Raw genomic sequence first — 18882 nt, forward strand, 5'->3', positions numbered from 1 at the left:
TCTTGTGGTGAACCCTCTGTATTATCTCTGGTGAAGTCTTTGCTTGATTGTTGACTTTGACACACACACACACACACCTTCCTCCTGGAGTGTGTTCTTGATCTAGCCAACTGTTGTGAAGGGTTTTCTTCACCAGGGAAAGAATTCTTTGGTTATCCACCACAGTTGTTTTCCGGGTCTTTTGCTGAGCTCACCGGTGCGTTCTTTCTTTTTAAGGATGTTCCAAACCGTTGATTTGGCCACACCTAAAGGTTTTGCTGTCTCTCTGATGGGATTTTGTTTTTTCAGCCTAATGATGGCTTGCTTCTCTGATAGTGACAGCTCTTTGGATCTCATATTAAGAATTGACAGAAACCGTTTATGGGATAATGAGGGAATAACACACACCTGGCCATGGAACAGCTGAGCAGCCAATTGTCCCAATCCTTTTGGTCCCTTAAAAACTGGGAGGCACATATACAACAAACTATTGTAATTCCTACACCATTCCCCTGATTTGGATGCAAAAACCCTCAAATTAAAGTTAAAAGTCTGCAGTTAAAGCACATGACATTTATTTCAAATCCATGGTGTATAGAGCCAAAAAGATTAGATGTCCCAATATTTATGGACCGGACTGTACTTGGCCTCATGCCTTTCCAAACTAGTAAGGTTTTCTTCTGTGTTTATAAGGGGTTTTCTTTTCATTTTCAGTCACTTGATTTTATGAACAAAATGTCTTTTTGCAAGTCACATGATTGGTCAGTGTTTTGTCTGGTGCAGTTTCCTCTCATTAAAACAGAACTAGACATTGAAGAGCTGACAGTAAAAATATTTGTACAGACATTGTATTGTGTTTGAAGAATGACCAATTAAAAACATGAACTAAAAAAATGTCAATCAAGGTACCAAGTTGTCACTGTACCAAAATCTTCATTTTAATGGTATATTCTAAAAAAATAAAACTTTTTACAGGTTTGTCTCTGTAATAATCTCTTTTTTTTTAAAGTGCAGAATATTGTAGAACCAAATTTGGTTACAATCATGGTTTTAAAACCAATTTACTATCTACTGTGTATTTATTAAATGTTGCAATTGATTTGAAATTCTGACTGTTGATGGCCTGTAACCTCTCTCTTGTCCCTGTAGTGAGAGATGATAGCATGTCAATGGACTCGGACCTGGACTCTTCAGATAACAGTGTGTCTGTCTCAACTAAGTTGAGCCATGTTGTTACAGACCAACATCCGTCACTTGTGACCGAGCCGTACTCTCCTGTCTCCGAACCCTCTCTTCAAGACCAAGCAAACACAATTCCTGCGCCCACAGCAAGCAGCGAGATGACTGAAGAATTAGATTTTAAAGCTCTCAGTGAAGCAATTTCTCAATTCAAGGCGTCCAGGATGCTTGCAAAGTCAGACACAGGTGAAATTTCAGAGACTTCTTTTCGGGTCAATCCTCACCAGAGCTTCCTCGGCCTTAGCGATCTGTCAGATTCCTATCCTCAGTACTCCTCCGAAACCCCCAGTCTGTCAGCTTCTCTACCAGAGTCACAAGTCTCCTGCACTTCCAACAAAACTGAATCAGCATTCACTGGGGCTCCACTGACCTGTGCTTCTGGAAAAGCAGAGTTAGCATCTTCTGTTGAAGCTAGACCTGAAATGGGCCAGATAGGAGAAGTGGCGTGTAGCTTCCAACCAGCCACACCTACAGCTGCACCGATCACAGCGGCGGAGAACACCAGCAATATATTAAATAATCCAGAAACTTGGGAGAAATCAAGTACAAGCTCCATGGACACCCGTTCAGCCATGATTAATGCTGGGAGCAACGTTGGTAGTGGTCAAGCATCCAATGGAAGCAGCATCTTGGAGAACGCCCAGATGATACCAGTGCGTAATACTAGTTCCTTTGACAAACCCGTCAAGAGCCAATGCAGGAGCAGCGGTTTATTTCCCACACCTAGCAATTTTTTTTATCCATCACTGCAGGGAAATGGCTTTATATCAGCTACACAGAGCCCCATGGGTCTGAACGGCACTAGATTTGTATCTCACAATGGTACTATTGGACATCCTCTTCTGAACTGCACGGTCTCCAACAACCTAGGGCCTCCAGTCTTGAGAGGGTTCTTGCCTAATAATAACAACATGCAGATGACGTGGAGCCATTTGGCACAGGGGTCGGCATCAGGCCTTTGGGCTGCTCGCTACGGCATGGACGTACAGCAGCTCCAGAGTTCTCCATACATCCAGAATTGGCAGGGAAATCCGGCATTCCAAGGAAACGCTTATCGTCCCAACAGGGGAGGATTTGGTGGCTGGTGAACCAGCAATGTGTGTAGATAGTTTTCAACAGGTTTACAACTGAAAATTTCAGTTTGTCTTTTGTATGAGAGAAATGAAACTTTTCCAGGTTTTCACTGAAAGTGAATGAAAAATAGATTCATTTCAATATTTTTCAGAAAACATTATATTTGTAGTTTGCTTTTGCATGTTGGTCGGGCTGACATGTTGGTTTTTTTTCCCTTTTGTGAAAAAGCTCAAGGCCTTGGTTTTAGTATTATTTTTATAAAGCCGATTAACATTAAACAACTTTACAACCAATCTTTGTAAATTAATGAATGTCCATGTTGCTGAAATATTTAGGTAGCTGTTACTCAGAAGTAATATTATTTGTTTAAACCAGGGTGAAAAAAGTATGTTCAATAGATGATAAGATGAGCAACTTCAAGTTTAATGTAAAAGGTTTTAAATACATGCAATTCACATTTAGAGAAAATTGTAAAAGTCACATTCAAGCCATAAAAACAACCCCAAAACCCAGAATACAACGCAAGACTGATGTATTACACTCCATTCATTTTTCAAGTAGCAACATCTCCTTCCTTAAAAGCAAGTTTCATTGTTAATAATATAAAGTGCTGGCTTGGTCCTGTTGGGAAGCAGCTTTGGATCACACAGGTCTAAAAGGTGAAAAGTAGTTTTTGTGTTGCGTTTGCAGGACCGGGTTTAGACTGGTTTCTAGCTCTCGTTGTCTCTGCAGCAGCCCCTTAAAATAAAAGAAATCAACATTTCATATGACAACAAGAAAAAAAACCTCTTGCAGATATGTCTGCATCAAAGAAAGATAGGAAACGGGTAATGTATCATAGAAGAAAACCATCCTGAGCTTGGGTCGGAGCATTACCTGTCTTAATTCGGACAGACCCTTCAGTATAGCCTGCTGCCTTTCAGTGCTTTTAGGGGCGTCGGGGTCGTGCTGGACCAGAGGTGACCCCTGTCTGCTGCCGCTCACAACTGCAAATAAAAACCACATCCACATCGTCTTCATTACAGATTATTGAAATCAGTCTCTCACCTAAAGGAGCCAGGAATGTTTGCTGCTGCATCAAGCTCCAGAAAGGACAAAAAAAGTATCATAAACTTGACTCCTGTGCTATATTCACTTAAAGTAAAAAAAAAAAAAATGTATTTAGCTCTGCTTTGTGTGACGAATTATCACTAACGATCAAAGCAGAAATACTGTATATGCACATTAAGATTCAAAATAGTCCTTTTATAATGCTTAGACTCCTTTTGGAGCTAGACAGACAATTGGTAAGAATTGTTTTATGGTAAAGAACTCTGAAGATATATCAAGAACTTTGCTTTTGTGCTCCACTGAAGAAGGGAAGATGGAACAACCTAAAAGTGAGTAAATCCACAAAGCTTGTCTCATTAGACTTTCTGGGTAACAATTTTTTTTTTAGCAAAACACTGACGGTTGGGATGTTTTAGAGGAGATATTTCACCAATTGTTGAATTTGTGTCGTCATAAAATCAAGAACACACAAAGAGGTCAGTCACACAGAGTTATGGCTTGGGGGGGGAGGGGGGGGGTGAAATGCTGTTTCATGCATGCTGAGCTCTTTACACTGTTAAAGACTTGGATTCCCATCCTAAACATAGACAAAGTTTCAAAAACTAATGTTGGACGTTTGATGGAGTATTTCTGTGTCAAAAATACTCCTTCCGGTTTCTCACAAGTTTCGCAGAGTTTTTTTCGAGTATGGCTCGGCTTGACGTTAATAGAGCGGAAGGTCCTTGTATGGGCCGTACGGGATCTTCTCCCTGTAGCGTGCGCGCGCGTGACTAGAGCGAGAGAGGAAATGCACGCCGTAAACAGTCTCAGATACAGATCCAGTCGTCCGTGAACACTTATGACGCGCCGCGCTCCACTTTATTCCTATGGGTGACGTCGAGCGACTTCAACGCTTCAGCACAGCATTCCGGGAAGGCAGCGCTGCATTTGAACCGATTTGAACGCAGAAATGACGGGAAGCTTCACAACATCGTTTCAGTCGTGTCTCAAAGTGGATTTCCACGTCACAGGACTTCACCAAATCATACCAAAGAAGTGTGTTTTTGACGGAGCGGTCCCAGCGATAAAGGTTCGGTCCTGCTTTGGAAGCAGCCGGTGAGTAAAACTGCTTCAAATGTCTGTGCTGTTGGCTATCGGCGCGTGAGTAAACATCAGTAAACGACACGATCGCGTGCTTCGTCATTCAAATGTGCTAAAGGTTACTCCATTGTTGTTCTCTGTATAACGTTACACTAGTCTGACGTGCAAAACCGTTTTGCTTGCTACTGCTAAGGTTTAGTAGCATACAATAGTCCATAAACCGAATCATGTCCTCATAATCTGCGAGTAAAGACACACAAACGTTGACAGGCCACTAAATACAGTACATACCACAGAGATGGACGTCCTGCTGTTGCTGCTTCTCCTGTTCAATTTATTTCAGTCTGATTCTGGATCATGTATTAGCTGAATCCGATCGATAGCATACTTGGGTTTGGGTGTGCTCGTCATTCGTTAGCTTTGCCCACTCGATACGCCTCCAGCCACTCGTTTTTTTTTCCAGAAAGACTCGGTACAGCCTATATTTCTTTTATAAATGTAATAAAAATAAAGACTTTTCGGCGATATGAAGGATGCAATACTACTCTATAGGTACTCAAGATTGGCATGAGATTGACTGAAACTGAGTGTTTCACCCCCCCTTTACTGTGGAATGGATTTGTCCGGTGTAATGAGCGCATACCGCAGAGGTTTAAAAGCCATATTTCACTGACCTGTGTTGATTCTCTGTTGGGCTTCATGTGTCGAGGGTCTGGAGAGCGGAGCCAGGGGGTCCATTTGATAAACTTCGTCTGTACGCAGGTAGGGCACATAGTCTAATAACGGAGTGCGCCCCATTTCCTCCATCATTTGGCGAGAGGCCTGTTGTGATGGCTGATGTACACGGTTCTTTACTGCAGGAATGTGAGGAGACATCCTACCGGAGACATGAGACAGACAATTTATAATGAAATTTATTCCCTTTTATTTATACTCACAAGAGGACATCAAACACACACTTTCAAAGGAAGTTCTAATCTTATGGATGGTAATTCAAAGCCTAATTTCCAGCAGCCATTATGGAAACCTGTTAAAGAATCATTAAGAAATCCTTCTAATGTGCTGGTCTGGTGCTCAAAAAAAGTTTCTTGCATAATGAGCTATGGAAACAGCAGGACAGTGTCTCTTTCCAGTTTGAAGAAAAACATATTTTAGATGGATGAATGTACATATTAAGATTTTTTTTTTCCTTTTTAATTCACTGCAGATTCACTGCAGATGTTGAATTTACTTAAACGGCACATGAAGGATGTTTCTGATGTTTGACTGCAGACCACATGTGGCAAATCCAATGAATTGGATATCGTTTGGAAAAGCACAAACCTGCCTATATAAAGCCTAACAGCTGAGAATGCATATCAGACCAAAAGTCAAGTATGGTGAAGACTACAAAAAAACATTTCTGCTATAGTAAAGGTTCCCAAGAACACAGTGGCCTCCATAATTCTTACTAAAAGAAGTTTGGAACAGACCTGGTCGCTCAAACACACTGAGTGCACAATCTGGGGAGAAGGGCCTTTGTAAGAGAGGTGACCAAGAACCCAATGGTCCTTTAGTTAAGCGCCAGAGATCGTGTGTAGATAAGAGAGCAACTTGCAGAAGAACAACGATCACTGCAGCACTCCACTGAACTGAGCTTTATGGCAGCATGACACATGAAAGCCTCAAATTAGTTTCTCAGACTGGAAAAAAAAAAAAAAAAAACTAGGATCTCTGGTCTGTTCAGCTTCACTCTAAAAAAAACACTGGGTTAAAAACAACACAAGTTGGGTTGGAAATGAACAAACCCAGAAATTGTGTTGTTTGAACCCAGTGAATGGAACCATTCAAACAACCCGATTTCTGGGATTGTCCATTTGCTCAATTAAAAGGGTCATCTCTGGAGGAAACCAGGTATCGATCATCACCTACACCATCCCTACGGTAGGGCATCATGTTTTTCACAGGCAGGGACTGGAGGAGCAGAAGAACCTGGTCTAGAGCATTTAAGACATTAGAATGAGCCAAAGATTGACCTTCTAACAGGACTGTCCCAGAGCGCACAGCCAAGACAACAGGAGACATCAAACATCTTTAAAGAAACCTGAAAATGGCTGTCCAGCGATGGTCACCATCCAGCCTGTCAGAGCTTGAGAGGATCTGCAGGGACGAATGGCAGAAAATCTCCAAATCCAGGTATGAAAAGCTTGGTATTTAGACTCAAAAAATAATTGAGGCTGTAAAGATGGTCCCGATGGCCAGCTTGAGTCCTGACGCTGTAATTACTGCCAAAGGTGTTTTAACCAAATACTGAGTTAAGGTCTAACTACTTATGTCAATGTGATATTTCATTTTTTTTTTTATCAGTTAGCCAAGACATTGGCATTAGGTGTATGCAGTGTAAATATGAGCTGGAGTTACAGTAAGGCCTCTAAATTAGAAATATGATAATAAACCTGTCACACACAAACGCCTACATTCCTTGATAGTCTCTAATATAGATAATTGGTTTTTGGTATAATTGTACAAACGTCCACCTTCAGCTTGTGCTTCCAGCAGTATTTTTGCTGTGAAATCCTTGATTTTTATATGGTCAGAATAGATTGTATAGTAATATTTCAAGATAAGCAACTTACACTTAATTGTACATACACAATTATTATTATTTTTTTAAATAAGAAGTAATAAACCTTTCCTAAAGGCCTGACAGTTCATATTTAGTAGGTCATTGTAAGAGCCATTATGCTCCATTTATAATCTGTTGTAGTTCCACTGCTGGACACTGGGTGCAGTGTGAGTTTAATCGGTATATAGGCAGCCAGGGAGTAAGTGAAGCCAGGTGTAGTCACAAGCGGTGTCTCATTTCATTAAATTTCGAAGGCTGCGTCCTCCAGAGGACCCGTCCTGTGTAGGATGCAGTATACGGAGTGTCCTCGATCAGAATTAAACGAGACGTCCTTCTTAGGACAACACGTTCAGCCTCGTTGCGCACTCATGGCAGTTTATATGAATGAAAATTATTTATAACTTTAAAATTACTATGAAATGCTTCTTGTCTTGACAGCAATGTACTGTTCTAAACGTTTTAAAAGCCCTAAAGCGTTGTAATCCTGTTTACCACAACTATCTGTTTAAGGTAATAGAGCTTAAAAAAAAAAAAACAAGCTTGAACTTACATTTTAAACACCACACCTACGCTCACATGTATATCTGGCAGTGGTGCAGTTTTTTTCATATAATATAAAAAAATATATATGACGGTTGTTAACGGCGATTCAAAGAATTGTGGGTTATCTCCAGCCGCGAAGGCTTAACCTCATGCACACACTCCGAATTCCTGTGAAAGAAGGACGCATTCGAAGGTCGCATTTGGAGTGTACTTGTCACTTTTTTGAAATAAGACAGCCTTATAAAGTATTCAGCCTTCAAATGCGACCTCCGGAGGACGCAGACACAGCCATAGACAGTAAAAGAAATGGACAGAGCGTCCCCATAGACTTCAACGGCGAGAACTGAAGTCAGTTAGAAGCACTTAGTTCCTGATGGCTGAGCGAACTGCGCAGGCTCAGACTGAGCTTGAGGACGTAGATGTGACATAAGCAACCTGTCCAACAGTTATAAGACTTCTAGTAGTTGTGGAGAGTGAAATCTGAATCACGTTGTTTAAATGTTTTGTCCCGTTGCTCTTGGCTCACTATGGGCTTCTCCCCATTCTTCCCCCTTGACTTTATCAGACTTTATGTCTCCACGTCCCCCCAAATGCCTCATAGACAGTAAAAGATTGTTTCTGAGCGTCTCCTCAGGTCTATACGGTAATTTCTCAACTGTGCGTCAGAGTCGCGTTGGTTATGACGTAATCGTTAGCCTATTTTTACAAAAACAGCTTCTACAGGGTGATAGTGTAAGATACAAGGTAATGGAGCCTTTTATGTATGTGTTTCTTTATAAATAAACAATGGACAAATGAAGTCTTTAAACGCATCAGAAGCAAAGTTATTCACCGTCAAAGTGACTCAAAATAGAATGGGAGTCAATGGGATGCTAACAGCAGGTGATGGCTTGGTTAGCAATGGCCGCCCCTATGGGAGGTATGCTTTCCGAGGGCTAGATTACCCCCTTGGGTGTAGTGAAGTGCAATGAGGGAAGCACAACCTTTTTTGACTGTGCCAGGACAAGCAAACTGGAGGGGATTACAATGTGTTTGAGCATCGGAAACAGTGATAAATAACGTTTATAAATGCAGTACTGGATTTAAGCTTGGAACATACTCTACAAGAACAAAGAAATTTGTTCATTTTCTCAAGGTGGCAGAACAGTTTGCCATTTCTTGCCAGTATATTCCATACTTCCCAAGTAAAGCAGGTGCCGATCATCTGCGTTTCTCTGCATTAACCACGCCCACTTTAAATGTATGACCAATCACACAATAGTTCTCAGACACCCGCAGGAAAAAATTCTGCTCAGGCGATGTGTCGAGAACAAGCTGCGAGAACTCCCAAACCAGGGCTGCGAGAACAAAAATTGTCATTTTGTTATCGCAGCCCTGGGAGCGAGAACTTTTTTCTCTTTTCTTTTGTTGGTGACAATGCTCTTTTCTCTGGAGCCAAGCATCAAAAACAATCCTACAAACACCTCTAACGCCCCTTTCACACTGCGATTCCGGCAAATAGACGGATAATGCGACCCGGCATTTGTTCCCGGGCCGCTAGATTTGGTCCATTCACAATGCCAGCAAAATACCGTAATATGTGCGCTTTCACACACAACCCGTAACGGTCCCGGATCGAGTTGACACGTGACATCCTGATGTGACGTATAATGGCGAGCGATCTCAGCTTCAGCGCGGATAGTAAGGAGCTCCGTGGTCTCGACTTGTGTCCAGTTTGCGCTCATTTCTGCTTGTTTAATTTTAGTTTCTTTTGTATACGAACACTCTCTGCGTTTAAAACACCGACTAGCTCTTCTGGCACTGCAGGGTTGTATTACTGAAAAAACAAGCTCTAGGAGTCGCACGATAACTACGTACATGTTGCGGCATTAGTTTCGGCTTTTGTTCACACAGCGCTCATCCCGGGTTGAATACCACAATATTACTAGGTCCCCGACCCGGGTTCAATTCAGCAATCAATGCCGGGACGTGGTGCTTTCACACAGATATTCCGGGAATATTGCGGGTGCGACGTGCAGTGTGAAAGGGGCTTATGTGACAAGAAGGTCATTGTCACTGAATTTGGTCCAAAATTGCACCTTTGTGGATTATCATGCATCACTTTGGAACTTTTAAACGAATTAAGCACTGGATAGCACTTTGGATATAGTTGGACATGTGAAAGAAGGACAAGTCAATATGAAGCGTATTTATTGTAAATAAATCCAATGCAAGATATGTGTAAGGCTTCCTTATGAATGACTTACACATTTAATAGTGTAAATCCAATGCATTGGTTGCTTCATTTTTAAAGGTACTGACAAGGTGAATTAATTCAACACTCTGTGAAAATGAGTCTGGTTAACTGTGGTAAAGATTTTATGGCTGCTGGTAAACAAACAGAGACTAATGTGCCGACTGAGAATGTTGAAATGGATTCTGAGGGGGGAAAACAACAAAAACACCAAACTTACTCCAACGCCATTGCTGAAAACATTTCAGAAAACAAGAAAGAGTAGAGTAAATAAAGCAAAATACTTGATTGTTATCATTAGAGATTTTATGTCTAACCAGGAGTATGAAATGGATGTGCAATGTGCTTTTGAGAAATGTATCAAATTGTGTGATAAAGGAAAAGAAATGAATTCAGTGATGGTTCTTTTGCCCAATGAAGAAAAAGAAAAGCAACAAGCATGGTTCAATGGAAAGATGTTAATTTGCAATGGTTTTATGGATGATGTTCATCAATGGTCGAGTCCTGAAAGTCAAGTTTCATGTTCTGTTGTTGGTGACAATGCTTATCAAGATCACATTGAACCAAATTACAGCGTTTCAAAGTTCTAGCAGTGTGCTAACAAGGAGATATTCTGCTTCTTCAGCATGAATTATAGCAGAGGAAGAAAAGGCTGCATTAATTGCACATGAAACTGCTTTAAAGGAGAAACATGCTTCGGCGGTACAACAGGTACAACAGAGGAAAAGACAAGAGCAAATGAATATTGATGCAGAAATAGCAGCTGATTCTGCCAAAATGTGTGTTTTAAATAATTTCAACAACCAGTATCATAAAACCATTTCAGGAATGGTTTGAGGAGCACAACAATGATTTTGAGGTGTTGACTTTGCCTCCAAATTCCCCAGACCTCGATCCAATCGAGCATCTGTGAGACGTGCTGAACAAACAAGTCTGATCAATGGAGGCGCCACCTCGCAGCCCAAAGGATTTAAAGGATCTGCTGCTAACTTCTTGGTGCCCGATTTCATAGCATACCTTCAGGGGTCTAGTGGAGTAAGGGTAAGGGCTGTTTTGGCAGCAAAAGGGGGACCGACAGATTTATATTGTTATACAATATTATAACGTTATGCTAGCCTGACAACTCAAACCCACATGAAGATGTTTGGTCTGTAAACTCACCATTGACAGCTTAATCCGAGGGGCGGATAAACGGTTGTCTTTCAAACACGGCTTGTTTCACGGCGTGCACACAACTGGATAGCACTACAACCAACCAGAGCAACGTGAAGGGGAGGTAGTAGACAGATTAAACTTTCGCTGTATCCGGTCGGCTAAACTCAGAACACATCTTCCCTTTTTAAGATTGACTTCAGTGCCGTTATTTGTTCTTTTCTCAGAGAAAAGGTTAACTCCAAGTCTTCCAGAGTCGCGGCCAAAGCCGATTCGAAAGACCGCCGTTCGCCAGCATCTGTGTTTACGAGTAGCACACAAACACAACTCTGCCGTCATTATGTTAAGCCCCGCCCACCGACTTATAGTCTTATAGTTAACTTAAACGTCTTATAGTTTGCCAATGACCATTTGGATGATCCAGAGGAGTCATGGGAGAAAATCATGTGGTCAGATGAGACCAAAATAGAACTTTTTGGTCATAATTCCACTAAACGTGTTTGGAGGAAGAAGAATGATGAGTACCATCCCAAGAATACCATCCCTACTGTGAAGCATGGGGGTGGTAGCATCATGCTTTGGGGGTGTTTTTCTGCACATGGGACAGGGCGACTGCATTGTATTAAGGAGAGGGTGAACGGGGCCATGTATTGCGAGATTTTGGGGAACAACCTCCTTCCCTCAGTTAGAGCATTGAAGATGGGTCGAGGCTGGGTCTTCCAACAAGACAATGACCCGAAGCACACAGCCAGGATAACCAAGGAGTGGCTCTGTAAGAAGCATATCAAGGATCTGGCGTGGCCTAGCCAGTCTCCAGACCTAAAACCAATAGAGAATCTTCGGAGGGAGCTCAAACTCCATGTTTCTCAGCGACAGGCCAGAAACCTGACTGATCTAGAGAAGATCTGTGTGGAGGAGTGGGCCAAAATCCCTCCTGGAGTGTGTGCAAACCTGGTGAAAAACTACAGGAAATGTTTGACCTCTTTAATTGCAAACAAAGGCTACTGTACCAAATATTAACATTGATTTTCTGAGGTGTTAAAATACTTATTTGCAGCTGTATCATACAAATAAATAGTTTAAAAAATCATACATTGTGATTTCTGGATTTTTTTTGTTTAGATTATGTCTCTCACAGTAGACATGCACCTACGATGACAATTTCAGACCCCTCCTTGATTTCCAAGTGGGAGAACTTGCAAAATAGCAGGGTGTCAAGCACCTTCATGTCGTTCGACCCCCGTAAGACCTTCGTTCATTTTCAGAACACAAAGAAGATACTTTTGTTGAAAGCTGATGGCTGAGAAAGGCTTCAGAAAGGCCTCCATTGGCATTCAGTATATTTCCACTGACCCACTCACAAGAAAAGGCCATAAAAGGCACTAAAGATGTCGTTACAAAGTCCATCTCACTACAGTGGCTGTACAATAATTTTACAATGCGACGAAAAAAGTTATGCGCAAAAAAAATCAACATAACTTTATCCACCAAGTTATTGACATGAACTGGACGCATGCGCGAGAATATGACGCAGCTCCACCGTTTGACTACAAAATCCAGAAGAGGAGGAGCGCCGCTATCGCCTGAGTTCCAGGTGAGTTCACGTCAGAGACCTACACGGAAGACAATAACTTGGCGAATAAAGTAATTTTTTTGATTTTGTTGCGCACAAAAACTATTCTCGCCATTCGATAAAATTATTGTACAGCCACTGTAGTGAGATGGACCTTGTAATGGGTCCTTTTATGGGTCTTGTGAGTGGGTCTAAGGAAATATACTGACAATGCCTTTCTGAAGCCTTTTTCCGCCATCAGCTTTTAACAAAAATATCTTTATTTATGTTCCGAAGATGAACAAAGGTGTTAGGGGTGTGCAACGACATGAGGGTGAGTAATTAATGAAATACTTTTCATTTTTGGGTGAACTAATCCTTTAAATACTCACTCTAGTCTATTACAGTGATGTAGCTTTTTGGAGAGTTAACTCTAAACAATAAATTTGAGTCTTTATGTATTCTTGTTTTGAAGTAAAAAGTTCATCAGAAATCTAAAATAGCTTCAAGCTCCACTCACCTTTCAGCACTGAAGGCTGACATTTGTTGGAGTTGATTTTCACTCTAAACAAAGAAGAAAAAAAATGAAATCAACAGTCTGACATGAACGGGTTTGCACTACATGCATTTATAGGAATGGGAACTGTAAGGAACTTAACAATGGTTCTGGTTCTAAATACTTTAAAGGACAACTCTGGTGAGAAATGACCCTAGGGGTAATTAACAGATGGTTACCGAGTAGATCATTCTCTGGGATACGTTTTCATGAAAATCGAATGTAAAGAGTTTTATCTCTAAAAACACAGACAGGCGCCATCTTGGAAAACAGTCTCAACCAGTCGAGCGACGAACGCTGTGCTAAGTGATGAACTGTGACTTGGAGTCTCATATGGTCGGTTGTTTCCGGACGAAAACACTGAACGCAGCAGAGAAAATAAATAAATACAAATTAAATTATCCATGTAATTAGATTTCACAAACTTAATTCCTATCGACCAGCTCACTTAGCACAGCGTTCGTGGCTCGACTAGTCGAGACTGTTTTCCAAGATGGCTGCTGTCTGTAAACACGTAATCGGTAACCATCTGTTAATTACCCTTAGGTTGATTTCTCAATGGAGTTGTCCTTTAACTTTCCTTTTAGTACTTGATAAGTAACTGATCTCTACTTTTTTTGGTTCCCAACGCTACGCAAGAATTCTTGAATACTATGAATAGCGAACTGGCACCTGTAGTTTTGGTGAATTTCTGTGTGTTTGTGCTTCAGGTCTGTGATTCTGGACAATGTATGCTGGTGGCAGCGTCTCTGGCTGTGGTGTTCGAGAGAGTGTGTTTCTTTCCACCAGCGTCATGAGCTCTATCTGCCTCTGTCTCCTGCTCTCCTGCCTGTGTCTCTTCAAGGCTTCAGGATACCTTTCGGACGCTGGGACGAAAGCTTTACTAGGTCGCTGTGTGTTCCACTCTGGTTTTTTTCCCAGCTTCTGGTTCCTTCCGGTCCGTGCGTAAGGCTCATAAAGGTCGGCTCCGGCTTCTTTAGGTGCAGTACGCAGATGATCGTTGCACTTTTCAGATGCTTTTACCTCACCATGATGGGATTTCTTGCCATTTATAGTGTTGGGAGGAGCTGTGTGTATTACTGCAGCAGGAGATTGTTTATAATCATCTCTAACAGTCTCATTCCCAGGCTGATGACTGATCTCTGAAAAATCATAGATGGATATTATGCCACTGCTGATACAGTGTGGATATTATGCTAGTGCATTTGTCATTTTTAATACATTTTTTTAAACACAAGTTTGAATTATGTCAATTTACTCATCAAACAAACAAACCTGTCTGAACAGCAGTGTCTTTTCTTGGAGATGTTGTGGAAGGAGGTGTCATCCTCTGGGTTTGACTCTTGGACGATGTTAAGATTGCTGATGTAGCAGGTAAATCTGGACCGCTGAGGGCTAAAAGGGCTATTACTTTATAACAATGCATTCAAAATGTTGAAAATGCAAAGCAAATGTTTCTTTCCTACCATACCCTGTGACAGCGAGTCTCCTTCCAGGCTGTTTAGTAGTTTGGACACATCGTGCCCTTTCTTGGCCAAGTCTCTGATTCTCTGGAAGTGTTTGTCTTTAAACGCCTCGTCTTGGGCTCTCTGAATGCTCAGATAAAGCTCCTCAGTTTTACGTGACTGCACCTCCTGGAATACATTTTTCACAACTTTCATATTCGAAATAAAATAAAAATTAAAAAAATGGATCCTACCATTTTTCTTTATCTTTTGAAACAAGAGAAACAAAATTTCTATGAGCCCCTCCCAAGTCTATTAAGATACCAAAATAAATGTTTGTTAAGAATCAGAATCTAAAAGGATATTAAAAGGATATACAGTGGGTACGGAAAGTATTCAGACCCCCTGAACTTTTTCATTGTTTTATTGCAGCCATTTGCTAAAATCATTTAGTAAAAAAAGTAAAAAAGTTTTAAAAAATCTCAATAATGTACACACAGCACCCCATATTGACAGAAAAACACAGAATTTTTGACATTTTTGCAGATTTATTAAAAAAGAAACACTGAAATATCACCTGGTCCTAAGTATTCAGACCCTTTGCTCTGTATTTAGTAAAAGCACCTTTTGATCTAATACAGCCATGAGGTTTTTTTTGGGAACACGTTTTTCAAACCTGGATTTGGGAATCCTCTGCCATTCCTTCTTGCAGATCCTCTCCAGTTCTGTCAGGTTGAATGGTAAACGTTGGTGGACAGCCATTTTAAGGTCTCTCCAGAGATGCTCAATTGGGTTTAAGTCACTCTGGCTGGGCCATTCACGAACAGTCATGGAGTTGTTGTGAAGCCACTTCTTCATTATTTTAGCTGTGCTTAGGGTCATTGTCTTGTTGGAAGGTGACCCTTCGGCCCAGTCTGAGGTCTTGAGCCCTCTGGAGAAGGTTTTTGTCCAGGATATTCCTGTAATTGGCCGCATTGATCTTTCCCTCGATTGCAACCAGTTGTCCTGTCCCTGCAGCTGAAAAACACCCCCCCACAGCATTATGCTGCCACCACCATGCTTCACTGTTGGGACTGTATTGCACAGGTGATCTTTTTCTCCACACATACCGCTTAGTATTAAGGCCAACAAGTTCTATTTTGGTCTCATCAGACCAGAGAATCTTATATCTCACCATCTTGGTGTTTTTTAGGCAAACTTTCCTGTGTCTTGCACTGAGGAGAGGCTTCCGTCGGGCCACTCTGCCATAAAGCCTTGACTGGTGGAGGGCTGCAGTGATGGTTGACTTTCTACAACTTTCTCCAATCTCCTGACTGCATCCCTGGAGCTCATCCACAGTGATCTTTGGGTTCTTCTTTACCTCTCTCACCAAGGCTCTTCTCCCCACCGATAGCTCAGTTTGGCCAGACCGCCAGCTCTAGGAAGAGTTCTGGTCGTCCCAAACATCTTCCATTTAAGGATTATGGAGGCTGCTGTACTTTTAGGAAGTGCAGCATAATTTTTTTTGTTACCATGGCCAGATCTGTGTCTTGCCACAATTCTGTCTCTGAGCTCTTCAGGCAGTTCCTTTGACCTCATGAGTCTCATTTGCTCTGACACGCACTGTGAGTTGTAAGTTCTTATATAGACAGGTGTGTGGCTTTCCTAATCAAGTCCAATCAGTATAATCAAACACAGCTGGACTCAAATGAATGTGTAGAACCATCTCCAGGATGATTAGAAGAAATGGACAGCACCTGAGTTAAATATGAGTGTCACAGCAAAAGGGTCTGAATAGAGGGAATGCACTTGACGTCACTGTCAGCTGGAGCGACTGCGATTACGCCCCGCTGAGTGGCAAAAAGACTGAGGCAGCACACAAAGGGGGTAGGGGGAGGCTTGTCCACGGACCCAATGGACATCGCAGTTCCGAGCTTGAGACGGACTTGATAATAGCGTGCAATTTTCTCACTCAAACCACCAACCTGCTGCTGCTTCTGCTTTAAGAGGGAAGCGCTGCCCATAACTGCTTGTCTAGGATATGTAATCCTCCGTTATAATTCGTAATAATTGCATATTATCAGCAAAAAGGAGCTAGCAAATGATCCAGTGTGTATCTGTATTTGCACTTGTGAAATGATTACATTTCCAACGTGTTTTCGCCTCGGTGAGTGATGTAGTCAATCACAGACATGTTCGTTGATATCTATCATTGTGAAAATAAGAGCTTCATTGTATACCAGCTTCACTGCGGAAATCTGTGTGATTGTGTTTTTTGAATGAGTAACAACTTTTAGTGATTATAAAGGGAGCACTCTTTGCACGCTGTCTGGGCAATATAGTTATTATTTATTTTTTATTAATAGGTCTTGTATTCAGAATTTGAATACAATTTTGTTTTCCATTCGTGGCAAGCGGCCAAATACACGCTTCAATACACTGACCCATCCACATATACAAGTGGGATTCACTCGAAAAATGTGATGACTGATCAGTTATAAATAATCATGCCGAAATCAGGCTCATAAAAATGTCAGGAAAAGACGATTCCTGGCTGCATGTCATTATCCATGGATCACTGAATCTGTGGTAGTTGTAAGGACCACTATATCGAGCCCAGCCTTTAGTTTAAACTGATAATTGTTTGCTATACTCGCGTTTTCCTCTAAAAGTTGCGGTCACACAGCAGCTCTTCTGCCACCCAGCCCAGGCTGAGGGGGCGTGTTCCGGCGGGAAAGTGACATCGATGCATTCCCTTTATACTTAGGACCATGTGATATTTCAGTTTTCCTTTTTTAATAAATCTGCAAAAATGTCAACAATTATGTGTTTTTCTGTCAAAATGGGGTGCTGTGTGTACATTAATGAGAAAAAAAATTAACTTAAATGATTTTAGCAAATGGCTGCAATATAACAAAGAGGAACCACATTTAAGGGGTCTGAATACTTTCCGTACCCACTGTATGTATGTATACTGTAAGCCAAGTCAAAATACTTTTTGAGTCGGGGAAGTTTCTGAAATTTGGTTGATTTTACATGGGAAGACCCAATAGCCCTTTTTTATATCTCCTGATCACTTCGTTGTTTGGCCCCTAATTAGCTTTTTACCTCTTTGTTTCGCTGTTTCTCCGAGTCGTTTATATACTGCTGCTGGAGTCGCTCTCGCTCTCTTTCAACCCTCCTCTCCTCTTCTTGTTCCTGTGCTCGTCGTGTGGCCTCCTCTTTCTCTTTCTGACGTCTGCGCTCCTCTACTTGAGCCTCAATTGCTCGCTACACATCACACATTATTATAGAGCTCAGAAATGTTTAAATATGATAAAAACTGTACAGCAGTGATTTCCTGTCAGTTTGATCAAGGGATGAATCCTACCTGGTGCTCAAGCTGTTTGAGTCTCCGGCGTTCTCGTTCCTCGATCTGAGCGGGGTCCAGCAAAGCTGTCATTGTGCGAAGATGACTAAACAACAAATTACAAGGGCATTTTTATTTCCATAAAACCTTTGAACAAGCCAGACTAACTGAGGTCAGCTAACTGACCTGGATCTCTGATGGGTTCCCTGAGTGGTGTCAACGCTGGCCCTCCCCAAACTGTCCGCTCCAAACGCACTCACGCCCTCCCATGCAGTGGACAGGGCTCCTGAAACAGAGCGATGATGGGACAGACAGCTGCTCATGTCAGGCACGCCGCGCTCAGGGCCCACTGTGGAGGGCTGGTGCAGAGAGTCAAAATGAATGGCCCATCGCTCCATGTCCTCAACCTGTGGAGGCAGAGGTTAAAGGGTTAGTTCACCCAAAAATGAAAATGTGATGTTTATCTGCTGACCCCCCAGTGCATCCAACATGTAGGTGTGTTTGTTTCTCTTTAGGAGAACACAAATGAAGATTTTTAACTCAACCGTTGCTGTGTGCCAGTCATATAATGCATGTGAATGGGTAACAGCTCTATGAGAGCAAAACAAACAAACAAAAAAACATGCTTAGACAACATGCACAAAAACCCTGCTGCTCCTGACGACACATTGATGTCTTAAGACAGGAACCGATTGGTTTCTGTGAGAAATCGAGCCGTATTTATATCATGTTTTGCCTCAAATACAACGCTATATCCAACAGCCTTCACACGCTTCTTTTCCGGTAAGGTCAATAATACACGATCTGGTGTAGTTTATGCCAACACCAGAAGTGAATCTCGTAAACTACGCCAGAGCTTGTATTATTGACCTTACCGGAAGTGAAGCGTGTGAAGGCTGTTGGATATAGCGTTGTATTGGAGGTGAAAAATGCTATAAATACGGCTCGATTTCTCACACAAACTGATTGTTTCGTGTCTTAAGATATCAGTGTCGTCATGAGCCACAGGACTCTTTGTGCATGTTGTCTAAGCATGTTTTTTTGTT

General features: G+C 41.7%; 2 protein-coding genes across 7 annotated transcripts in view; one reads left to right on the forward strand and one right to left on the reverse strand.

Moving 5' to 3' along the window:
- Positions 1-2550, forward strand: part of tasora (transcription activation suppressor a) — a 69102-nt gene extending 66552 nt beyond the window's left edge. For all 3 annotated transcript variants that reach the window (XM_067416334.1, XM_067416335.1, XM_067416336.1), the window contains one exon: positions 1129-2550. In XM_067416334.1, the coding sequence (XP_067272435.1) occupies positions 1129-2306 (1178 nt within the window). In that variant the 3' untranslated portion in view covers positions 2307-2550. The remainder of the gene's footprint in view (positions 1-1128) is intronic.
- Positions 2551-2694: 144 nt separating this feature from the next.
- ccdc66 (coiled-coil domain containing 66) overlaps positions 2695-18882 on the reverse strand; it is a 191430-nt gene continuing 175242 nt past the window's right edge. For 3 of the 4 annotated variants that reach the window (XM_067416338.1, XM_067416337.1, XM_067416340.1), the window contains 10 exons: positions 18023-18243; positions 17858-17942; positions 17596-17757; positions 14535-14697; positions 14339-14458; positions 13736-14205; positions 13028-13071; positions 5097-5302; positions 3169-3278; positions 2695-3030 (listed from right to left, as the gene is read on the reverse strand). In XM_067416338.1, the coding sequence (XP_067272439.1) occupies positions 2935-3030; positions 3169-3278; positions 5097-5302; positions 13028-13071; positions 13736-14205; positions 14339-14458; positions 14535-14697; positions 17596-17757; positions 17858-17942; positions 18023-18243 (1677 nt within the window). In that variant the 3' untranslated portion in view covers positions 2695-2934. The remainder of the gene's footprint in view (positions 3031-3168; positions 3279-5096; positions 5303-13027; positions 13072-13735; positions 14206-14338; positions 14459-14534; positions 14698-17595; positions 17758-17857; positions 17943-18022; positions 18244-18882) is intronic. The other variant, XM_067416339.1, reaches the window with a different exon arrangement.

The sequence above is a fragment of the Pseudorasbora parva genome, chromosome 14, assembly GCF_024679245.1.
Source record: "Pseudorasbora parva isolate DD20220531a chromosome 14, ASM2467924v1, whole genome shotgun sequence".
Classification (NCBI taxonomy): Eukaryota; Metazoa; Chordata; class Actinopteri; order Cypriniformes; family Gobionidae; genus Pseudorasbora; species Pseudorasbora parva.